Source organism: Corylus avellana, chromosome 1, assembly GCF_965113065.1.
Source record: "Corylus avellana chromosome 1, dhCorAvel1.hap1.2, whole genome shotgun sequence".
In the NCBI taxonomy this organism is placed as follows: domain Eukaryota; kingdom Viridiplantae; phylum Streptophyta; class Magnoliopsida; order Fagales; family Betulaceae; genus Corylus; species Corylus avellana.
The window spans coordinates 28,299,909-28,311,783 of NC_142490.1; the positions used below are offsets into that span (position 1 = coordinate 28,299,909).

Sequence of the window (11,875 nt, forward strand, 5' to 3'; positions counted from 1 at the left end):
GTGCTCTGTGCATCGTGGCGATCATGTCGGCGGGTCTCGAAGTGTAATTCGAGTCGTTTCAGCCGGGATCGGGGCACTTGTTATTTTCACAAAAAGTTATCGGTCGTTAAAGAAAATGGGGGGGCAAACGAACTCGAATCACTTCGTGTCACCTGCCGATATGATTGCCTAGAAGTTCTGCACAAGCTCGTAAAATTTCGAGCGAAAAAATTTCACTTCGCATCCGACCATTTTTTCGGCCTAGGGTTTCGGTCCTGGTTGTGAAAAAATGAATCGTCCCGAAAATTTACGAGGGTGCTCTGTGCGTCGTGGCGATCATGTCGGCGGGTCTCGAAGTGTAATTCGAGTCGTTTCGGCCGGGTTCGGGGCACTTGTTATTTTCACAAAAAGTTATCGTTCGTTAAAGAAAATGGGGGGGCAAACGAATTCGAAGCACTTCGTGTCACCTACTGATATGATTGCCTAGAAGTTCTGCACAAGCTCGTAAAATTTCGAGCGAAAAAATTTCACTTCGCATCCGACCATTTTGTTCGGCCTAGGGTTTCGGTCCTGGTTGTGAAAAATTGAAACGTCCCAAAAATTTACGAGGGTGCTCTGTGCATCGTGGCGATCATGTCGCCGGGTCTCGAAGTTTAATTCGAGTCGTTTCGGCCGGGTTCGGGGCACTTGTTATTTTCACAAAAAGTTATCGTTCTTTAAAGAAAATGGGGGGGCAAACAAACTCGAAGCACTTCGTGTCACCTGCCGATATGATTGCCTAGAAGTTCTGCACAAGCTCGTAAAATTTCGAGCGAAAAAATTTCACTACGCATCCGACCATTTTGTTCGGCCTATCGTTTCGGTCCTGGTTGTGAAAAAATGAAACGTCCCGAAAATTTACGAGGGTGCTCTGTGCATCGTGGCGATCATGTCGGCGGGTCTCGAAGTGTAATTCGAGTCGTTTCGGGCGGGATCGGGGCACTTGTTATTTTCACAAAAAGTTATCGTTCGTTAAAGAAAATGGGGGGGCAAACGAACTCGAATCACTTCATGTCACCTGCCGATATGATTGCCTAGAAGTTCTGCACAAGCTCGTAAAATTTCGAGCGAAAAAATTTCACTTCGCATCCGACCATTTTGTTCGGCCTAGGGTTTCGGTCCTGGTTGTGAAAAAATGAAACGTCCCGAAAATTTACGAGGGTGCTCTGTGCATCGTGGCGATCATGCCGGCGGGTCTCGAAGTGTCATACGAGTCGTTTCGGCCGGGTTCGGGGCACTTGTTATTTTGACTAAAAGTTATCGTTCGTTAAAGAAAATGGGGGGGCAAACGAACTCGAATCACTTCGTGTCACCTGCCGATATGATTGTCTAGAAGTTCCGCACATGCTCGTAAAATTTCGAGCGAAAAAATTTCACTTCGCATCCGACCATTTTGTTCGGCCTAGGGTTTCGGTCCTGATTGTGAAAAAATACAACGTGGTCCGATTTGCCCGAAAATTTACGAGGGTGCTCTGTGCATCGTGGCGATCATGTCGGTGGGTCTCGAAGTGTAATTCGAGTAGTTTCGGCGGGGATCGGGGCACTTGTTATTTTCACAAAAAGTTATCGTTCGTTAAAGAAAAAGGGGGGGGGCAAACGAACTCGAATCACTTCGTGTCACCTGCCGATATGATTGCCTAGAAGTTCCGCACAAGCTCGTAAAATTTCAAGCGAAAAAATTTCACTTCGCATCCGACCATTTTGTTCGGCCTAGGGTTTCGGTCCTGGTTGAGAAAAAATGAAACGTCCCGAAAATTTACGAGGGTGCTCTGTGCATCGTGGCGATCATGTCGGCGGGTCTCGAAGTGTAATTCGAGTAGTTTCGGCCGGGATCGGGGCACTTGTTATTTTCACAAAAAGTTATCGTTCGTTAAAGAAAAAGGGGGGTAAACAAACTCGAATCACTTCGTGTCACCTGCCGATATGATTGCCTAGAAGTTCCGCACAAGCTCGTAAAATTTCGAGCGAAAAAATTTCACTTCGCATCCGACCATTTTGTTCGGCCTAGGGTTTCGGTCCTGGTTGTGGAAAAATGAAACGTCCCGAAAATTTACGAGGGTGCTCTGTGCATCGTGGCGATCATGTCGGCGGGACTCGAAGTGTAATACGAGTCGTTTCGGCCGGGTTCGGGGCACTTGTTATTTTGACTAAACGTTATCGTTCGTTAAAGAAAATGGGGGGGCAAACGAACTCGAATCACTTCGTGGCTCCTGCCGATATGATTGCCTAGAAGTTCTGCACAACCTCGTAAAATTTCGAGCGAAAAAATTTCACTTCGCATCCGACCATTTTGTTCGGCCTAGGGTTTCGGTCCTGGTTGTGAAAAAATGAAACGTCCCGAAAATTTACGAGGGTGCTCTGTGCATCGTGGCGATCATGTCGGCGGGTCTCGAAGTGTAATTCGAGTCGTTTCGGCTGGAATCGGGGCACTTGTTATTTTCACAAAAAGTTATCGTTCGTTAAAGAATATGGGGGGGCAAACGAACTCGAATCACTTCGTGTCACCTGCCGATATGATTGCCTAGAAGTTCTGCACAAGCTCGGAAAATTTCGAGCGAAAAAATTTCACTTCGCATCCGACCATTTTTGACACGGGTGTGTCCAGCAAGAGTCCATTAACAATCTCCCAAACTTCAGCCCAAATAAGTCCACAAGCCCAACAGAATGTCAAGGCCCAAATTGAAGAAATCCTGATGCAGTCTAGAGGGTTCTAGTGAGTTCAAAAACGTCATAGCCGTCCAGTACTTCATCATTTCGAACGCATACCTAGGTCTAACTTCAAGTTCAGAATCTTATCTTTCCAACTAAAAACGTTTCAGATCATTTGGAGTTGGGAGCCAAAAGTTATGACTGTTTCAAGTGGAGTGGTCAGCCTTCTCGGGAATACGCATTAAGTAGGCTGTTTTGTCCCCTTGTCTGCTGCCCACGAATTAAAGATTGTTCTATGCCTTTATTACTTGTTTTATTTCTTTAGAGACTTATCCTATGCTTAGAGGGCTGTTCTAAGCTTATATAATACTTGTCTGTGCAAGTGTAAGAATCAGACTATTGTGTTAATTTAAAAACCAGCCTTTGGCTTTTGAGAGGAGAGTTCTCCTTGTATCTCTGTATCTCTTTGGTGTGAGCCTTAGAGTGGTGAGTTTTCTAGTTCTGTATCCCTTATTATAAGCCTTTGGGTGGTGATATTCTATATCCCTTGGTGTTATCTTTTGGGTGGTGAACTTCTATCTATCATTTGAGTGTGAATCTGTGTACTTGTTTTCCATCCTTTTTTTTGTCCGGTATCAAATTGGTATCAGAGCAAAGGTTGCTCAAGTCTTGATTTCCATGGCTGCTCGTGGTCGTCGTGCTCAGGCTAACCAACCCCTAGCAGCTCCAGAAAGAGACCCGCGAGATATTGAGATGGACAACTTGAGAAGACAAGTCCAGCAGCTCCAAGAACGTTTACAACATTTTGAAGCCTCTGAACATGATGCCTCTCATCATGACTCGGAGAATGAAGTTTCCAGCGACGATGGAGAGGGTGTTAATCCTTTTCACCAAGCTCGTAGTCACACCTCAAGTGACAGCACTCCACCTCATCCTCGAAACCTAAGACTTCATGGTGTCCAACGCCGTTACGATGTCAAGGTGGATATTCCAGAATTTGAAGGAAGAATGCAGCCTGATGAATTCATTGACTGGCTTAATACCATTGAGCGAATCTTTGATTACAAAGATGTTCCAGAACACCACAAGGTGAAGCTTGTTGCCATCAAGTTGAGAAAGCATGCTTCTATTTGGTGGGAGCACCTTAAGAAACAACGGGAACGTGAAAGGAAAAGCCGCATTGTGACGTGGGCTAAGATGAAGAAGGCTCTCAAGAAGAAGTATTTGCCAGATCATTATCGACAAGATGCTTTTCTTAAGTTCCACAACTTTCGGCAGAACGAACTTTCTGTGGAGGAGTACACAGCGGAATTTGATCATTCTACGATGCGCTGTGATATTGTAGAACCGGAGGAGCAAATGGTAGCCCGTTACCTTGGAGGTTTACGTTCCGAAATCAGTAATGTTGTTCAGTTACAGCCTTATTGGACTTACAATGATGTTTGTAAGCTAGCACTCAAGGTGGAGAGACAATTGAAGGAAGGGCGCAGGAGTACCTATCGACCTTTCAATCAAGGAGGAATCACCAACCGGGGGAGTAGTTCTACTGCCAAGACCACTCCATATCCCAAGAATGCAGCTGCCAAACCAGCCAAGAGTGAAGCCAAACAACCAGCCAAGAATGATGGTCATGCAGGTTCAAATCGCTCCAATAATTCTAACTCAAGTAGAAAATGCTTTAAATGTCATGGCTTTGGACATATTGCTTCTGATTGTCCAAATCGCAAGATAATCTCACTTGTTGAGGAAGACTTGGAAGATGATGGGGATGAACCAGTTGATGAAGAGTCTGAGGAAGACTTGACATATGCAGATCAAGGAGAGTCTCTTGTAATTCGCAGGATCTTGAAATCCACCTACGCAGAAGAAGATTGGCTTCGGAACAACATTTTCCACACCAAGTGCACCTCTAGTGGCAAGGTGTGCAATGTCATCATTGATGGGGGAAGTTGTGAGAATGTGGTGTCTACAACCATGGTGGAGAAGCTCAACCTGAAAACAGAACCTCATTCCCATCCTTACAAGCTTCAATGGCTTAAAAAGGGCAATGATATCCAGGTAACAAAGAAATGCTTAGTTCAATTCTCTATTGGGAAGAATTACAAAGATGAAGTTTTGTGCGATGTTGTTCCTATGGATGCATGTCATATATTGCTTGGTAGACCATGGCAGTTTGATAGAAGAACTTTTCATGATGGTTTCAAAAACACTTATGCTTTTGAAAAAGATGGGGCCAAAATTACCTTAGCTCCGTTAAGAATGTTGACTACACCTAAACCTTCTAAAGGGGAGGGTAATAACCTACTTTCTATATGTGAAGTTGAGAGAGTTTTAACAGAATGTGGGGAAGGGTATGCTCTAGTGGTAGTTGAAAAGAAAGACCCAATTGAAATTCCTCTTATCTTACAACCAGTTCTTGAGAAATTTCCTGATGTTATTCCGGAAGAGCTTCCACCGGGTCTTCCACCCATGAGAGACATACAGCACCGCATTGACCTCGTTCCAGGTTCTGTTCTACCTAACAAGGCAGCCTATCGAATGAATCCAAGAGAGCATGAAGAGTTGCAGAGACAAGTTGATGAATTGATCACCAAAGGCCTTGTGAGAGAAAGCATGAGTCCTTGTGCTGTTCCAGCACTTCTAGTACCAAAGAAGGATGGTTCTTGGCGTATGTGCATCGACAGTAGGGCTGTGAACAAGATCACCATCAGGTATCGCTTTCCCATTCCGCGGCTAGATGATCTCCTTGATCAGCTTCATGGAGCCACAATCTTCTCCAACTTGGATCTTCGTAGCGGATACCACCAAATTCGCATGAGAGATGGTGATGAATGGAAGACAGCTTTTAAAACTAGAGATGGTCTTTATGAATGGATGGTCATGCCATTCGGACTCTCTAATGCTCCCAGTACATTTATGCGTCTCATGAATCATGTTTTTAAACCATTTATGGGAAAATTTGTTGTTGTTTACTTTGATGATATCTTAGTTTACAGCAAATCTTCAGAACAGCATTTGGAGCACCTTCAACAAGTCTTTCAAACTCTACGAGAGCAGAAGTTGTATGTGAACTTGAAGAAGTGTCGTTTCTTCACAAATAGCCTAGTATTCTTAGGCTATGTTGTTTCTAAGGAAGGAATCATGATGGATCCCAGCAAAATTGAGGCTATCACTAGCTGGCCTATTCCCAAGTCCCTTCATGACATCAGAAGCTTTCATGGACTTTCATCATTCTACCGGCGTTTCATCAAAGGCTTCAGCACCATTATTGCTCCCATCACAGAATGCCTTAAGAGAGGAACATTTAAGTGGACGGAAGAAGCCCAAAAGAGCTTTGAACTTCTCAAGCAGAAAGTAACAGAGGCACCAATCCTTGTGCTTCCAGATTTCTCCAAAGTGTTTGAAGTCGATTGCGATGCTTCTAATCTGGGAATTGGTGGTGTTCTCAGCCAAGAAGGCAAGCCAATTGCCTTTTTCAGTGAAAAGCTCAATGACTCCCGAAAGAAGTATTCCACCTATGACAAAGAATTCCAACAAAACTCTTGATGCATCTCATGTTGCTGATTTGTATTTCAGGGAAATAGTCAAGCTCCATGGCATTCCCAAAACGATCACTTCCGACCGTGATTCCAAGTTTGTTGGTCATTTTTGGCGTACACTTTGGCGAAAGCTTGGAACTATCCTCCAATTCAGCTCTGCATACCATCCTCAGACAGATGGTCAAACTGAAGTTGTTAATCGGAGTTTGGGAAACCTCTTGAGGAGTTTTGTGGGAAAGAACATCCGTCAATGGGATCTCCTCCTTGCCCAAGCTGAATTTGCCTATAATAGGTCTACTAGTCAAACCACTGGTTGTAGTCCATTTGAATCTGTCTATGGCCTAAACCCCATTAGCCCTCTTGATTTGGCTCCAATTCCTACAACCATTCAATTTAGTGGTAGTGCTGATGAACGAGCCAAGGGAATCAAGAAGTTGCATGAGCAGATTCGAGGTCATATTGAGAAGCAAAATGAGAAGTATCGAACACAGGCCAATAAGCATAGAAAACCAATGGTTTTCAAGGAAGGAGATTTAGTATGGATTCATCTTCGAAAAGAACGTTTTCCAGCGAAACGGCGATCTAAGCTCCTACCACGAGCAGATGGTCCTTTCAAAGTCCTCCAACGCATTGGAGAAAATGCTTACAAGATTGAGCTCCCTGGAGAGTATGGTGTATCTGCCACTTTCAATGTATGTGACTTAGCACCATATGAAGAAATCGAAGAGACCACGGACTTGAGGGCAAGTCCTCATCAACCCGGGGAGAATGACACGGGTGTGTCCAGCAAGAGTCCATTAACAATCTCCCAAACTTCAGCCCAAATAAGTCCACAAGCCCAACAGAATGTCAAGGCCCAAATTGAAGAAATCCTGATGCAGTCTAGAGGGTTCTAGTGAGTTCAAAAACATCATAGCCGTCCAGTACTTCATCATTTCGAACGCATACCTAGGTCTAACTTCAAGTTCAGAATCTTATCTTTCCAACTAAAAACGTTTCAGATCATTTGGAGTTGGGAGCCAAAAGTTATGACTGTTTCAAGTGGAGTGGTCAGCCTTCTCGGGAATACGCATTAAGTAGGCTGTTTTGTCCCCTTGTCTGCTGCCCACGAATTAAAGATTGTTCTATGCCTTTATTACTTGTTTTATTTCTTTAGAGACTTATCCTATGCTTAGAGGGCTGTTCTAAGCTTATATAATACTTGTCTGTGCAAGTGTAAGAATCAGACTATTGTGTTAATTTAAAAACCAGCCTTTGGCTTTTGAGAGGAGAGTTCTCCTTGTATCTCTGTATCTCTTTGGTGTGAGCCTTAGAGTGGTGAGTTTTCTAGTTCTGTATCCCTTATTATAAGCCTTTGGGTGGTGATATTCTATATCCCTTGGTGTTATCTTTTGGGTGGTGAACTTCTATCTATCATTTGAGTGTGAATCTGTGTACTTGTTTTCCATCCTTTTTTCTGTCCGGTATCAATTTTGTTCGGCCTAGGGTTTCGGTCCTGGTTGTGAAAAAATGAAACGTCCTGAAAATTTACGAGGGTGCTCTGTGCATCTTGGCGATCATGTCGGCGGGTCTCGAGGTGTAATTCGAGTCGTTTCGGCCGGGATCGGGGCACTTTTTATTTTCACAAAAAGTTATCGTTCGTTAAAGAAAAAGGGGGGGCAAACGAACTTGAATCACTTTGTGTCACCTGCCGATATGATTGCCTAGAAGTTCCGCACATGCTCGTAAAATTTCGTGCGAAAAAATTTCACTTCGCATCCGACCATTTTGTTCGGCCTAGGGTTTCGGTCCTGGTTGTGAAAAAATGAAACGTCCCGAAAATTTACGAGGGTGCTCTGTGCATCGTGGCGATCATGTCGGTGGGTCTCGAAGTGTAATTCGAGTCATTTCGGCCGGGATCGGGGCACTTGTTATTTTCACAAAAAGTTATCATTCGTTAAAGAAAATGGGGGGGCAAACGAACTCGAATCACTTCGTGTCACCTGCCGATATGATTGCCTAGAAGTTCTGCACAAGCTCGTAAAATTTCGAGCGAAAAAATTTCACTTCGCATCCGACCATTTTGTTCGGCCTAGGGTTTCGGTCCTGGTTGAGAAAAAATGAAACGTCCCAAAAATTTACGAGGGTGCTCTGTGCATCGTGGCGATCATGTCGGCGGGTCTCGAAGTGTAATTCGAGTCGTTTCGGCCGGGATCGGGGCACTTGTTATTTTCACAAAAAGTTATCGTTCGTTAAAGAAAAAGGGGGGTAAACAAACTCGAATCACTTCGTGTCACCTGCCGATATGATTGCCTAGAAGTTCCGCACAAGCTCGTAAAATTTCGAGCGAAAAAATTTCACTTCGCATCCGACCATTTTGTTCGGCCTAGGGTTTCGGTCCTGGTTGAGAAAAAATGAAACGTCCCAAAAATTTACGAGGGTGCTCTGTGCATCGTGGCGATCATGTCGGCGGGTCTCGAAGTGTAATTCGAGTCGTTTCGGCCGGGATCGGGGCACTTGTTATTTTCACAAAAAGTTATCGTTCGTTAAAGAAAAAGGGGGGTAAACAAACTCGAATCACTTCGTGTCACCTGCCGATATGATTGCCTAGAAGTTCCGCACAAGCTCGTAAAATTTCGAGCGAAAAAATTTCACTTCGCATCCGACCATTTTGTTCGGCCTAGGGTTTCGGTCCTGGTTGAGAAAAAATGAAACGTCCCGAAAATTTACGAGGGTGCTCTGTGCATCGTGGCGATCATGTCGGCGGGTCTCGAAGTGTAATTCGAGTCGTTTCGGCCGGAATCGGGGCACTTGTTATTTTCACAAAAAGTTATCGTTCGTTAAAGAATATGGGGGGGGCAAACGAACTCGAATCACTTCGTGTCACCTGCCGATATGATTGCCTAGAAGTTCTGCACAAGCTCGGAAAATTTCGAGCGAAAAAATTTCACTTCGCATCCGACCATTTTGTTCGGCCTAGGGTTTCGGTCCTGGTTGTGAAAAAATGAAACGTCCTGAAAATTTACGAGGGTGCTCTGTGCATCGTGGCGATCATGTCGGCGGGTCTCGAAGTGTAATTCGAGTCGTTTCGGCCGGGATCGGGGCACTTTTTATTTTCACAAAAAGTTATCGTTCGTTAAAGAAAAAGGGGGGGCAAACGAACTTGAATCACTTTGTGTCACCTGCCGATATGATTGCCTAGAAGTTCCGCACATGCTCGTAAAATTTCGTGCGAAAAAATTTCACTTCGCATCCGACCATTTTGTTCGGCCTAGGGTTTCGGTCCTGGTTGTGAAAAAATGAAACGTCCCGAAAATTTACGAGGGTGCTCTGTGCATCATGGCGATCATGTCGGCGGGTCTCGAAGTGTAATTCGAGTCGTTTCGGCCGGAATCGGGGCACTTGTTATTTTCACAAAAAGTTATCATTCGTTAAAGAAAATGGGGGGGCAAACGAACTCGAATCACTTCGTGTCACCTGCCGATATGATTGCCTAGAAGTTCTGCACAAGCTCGTAAAATTTCGAGCGAAAAAATTTAACTTCGCATCCGACCATTTTGTTCGGCCTAGGGTTTCGGTCCTGGTTGAGAAAAAATGAAACGTCCCGAAAATTTACGAGGGTGCTCTGTGCATCGTGGCGATCATGTCGGCGGGTCTCGAAGTGTAATTCGAGTAGTCTCGGCCGGGATCGGGGCACTTGTTATTTTCACAAAAAGTTATCGTTCGTTAAAGAAAAAGGGGGGTAAACAAACTCGAATCACTTCGTGTCACCTGCCGATATGATTGCCTAGAAGTTCCGCACAAGCTCGTAAAATTTCGAGCGAAAAAATTTCACTTCGCATCCGACCATTTTGTTCGGCCTAGGGTTTCGGTCCTGGTTGTGGAAAAATGAAACGTCCCGAAAATTTACGAGGGTGCTCTGTGCATCGTGGCGATCAGGTCGGCGGGACTCGAAGTGTAATACGAGTCGTTTCGGCCGGGTTCGGGGCACTTGTTATTTTGACTAAACGTTATCGTTCGTTAAAGAAAATGGGGGGGCAAACGAACTCGAATCACTTCGTGTCACCTGCCGATATGATTGCTTAGAAGTTCCGCACAAGCTCGTAAAATTTCGAGCGAAAAAATTTCACTTCGCATCCGACCATTTTGTTCGGCCTAGGGTTTCGGTCCTGGTTGTGAAAAAATGAAACGTCCCGAAAATTTACGAGGGTGCTCTGTGCATCGTGGCGATCATGTCGGCGGGTCTCGAAGTGTAATTCGAGTCGTTTCGGCCGGAATCGGGGCACATGTTATTTTCACAAAAAGTTATCGTTCGTTAAAGAATATGGGGGGGGCAAACGAACTCGAATCACTTCGTGTCACCTGCCGATATGATTGCATAGAAGTTCTGCACAAGCTCGGAAAATTTCGAGCGAAAAAATTTCACTTCGCATCCGACCATTTTGTTCGGCCTAGGGTTTCGGTCCTGGTTGTGAAAAAATGAAACGTCCTGAAAATTTACGAGGGTGCTCTGTGCATCGTGGCGATCATGTCGGCGGGTCTCGAAGTGTAATTCGAGTCGTTTCGGCCGGGATCGGGGCACTTTTTATTTTCACAAAAAGTTATCGTTCGTTAAAGAAAAAGGGGGGGCAAACGAACTTGAATCACTTTGTGTCACCTGCCGATATGATTGCCTAGAAGTTCCGCACATGCTCGTAAAATTTCGTGCGAAAAAATTTCACTTCGCATCCGACCATTTTGTTCGGCCTAGGGTTTCGGTCCAGGTTGTGAAAAAATGAAACGTCCCGAAAATTTACGAGGGTGCTCTGTGCATCGTGGCGATCATGTCGGCGGGTCTCGAAGTGTAATTCGAGTCGTTTCGGCCGGGATCGGGGCACTTGTTATTTTCACAAAAAGTTATCATTCGTTAAAGAAAATGGGGGGGCAAACGAACTCGAATCACTTCGTGTCACCTGCCGATATGATTGCCTAGAAGTTCTGCACAAGCTCGTAAAATTTCGAGCGAAAAAATTTCACTTCGCATCCGACCATTTTGTTCGGCCTAGGGTTTCGGTCCTGGTTGAGAAAAAAAGAAACGTCCCGAAAATTTACGAGGGTGCTCTGTGCATCGTGGCGATCATGTCGGCGGGTCTCGAAGTGTAATTCGAGTAGTTTCGGCCGGGATCGAGGCACTTGTTATTTTCACAAAAAGTTATCGTTCGTTAAAGAAAAAGGGGGGTAAACAAACTCGAATCACTTCGTGTCACCTGCCGATATGATTGCCTAGAAGTTCCGCACAAGCTCGTAAAATTTCGAGCGAAAAAATTTCACTTCGCATCCGACCATTTTGTTCGGCCTAGGGTTTCGGTCCTGGTTGTGGAAAAATGAAACGTCCCGAAAATTTACGAGGGTGCTCTGTGCATCGTGGCGATCATGTCGGCGGGTCTCGAAGTGTAATTCGAGTCGTTTCGGCCGGAATCGGGGCACTTGTTATTTTCACAAAAAGTTATCGTTCGTTAAAGAATATGGGGGGGGCAAACGAACTCGAATCACTTCGTGTCACCTGCCGATATGATTGCCTAGAAGTTCTGCACAAGCTCGGAAAATTTCGAGCGAAAAAATTTCACTTCGCATCCGACCATTTTGTTCGGCCTAGGGTTTCGGTCCTGGTTGTGAAAAAATGAAACGTCCTGAAAATTTACGAGGGTGCT

At 44.9% G+C, this 11,875-nt stretch overlaps 1 protein-coding gene across 1 annotated transcript; it reads left to right on the plus strand.

Annotated features, from left to right (window-relative positions):
• The first annotated feature begins 3,345 nt into the window (after positions 1-3,345).
• On the plus strand, positions 3,346-7,102 carry LOC148588210 (uncharacterized). Its single transcript, XM_088514792.1, has 2 exons — positions 3,346-6,173; positions 6,244-7,102. The coding sequence occupies exons 1-2, from the start codon at positions 3,346-3,348 to the stop codon at positions 7,100-7,102; spliced, it is 3,687 nt and encodes a 1,228-aa protein (XP_088370918.1).
• Positions 7,103-11,875: the final 4,773 nt, after the last annotated feature.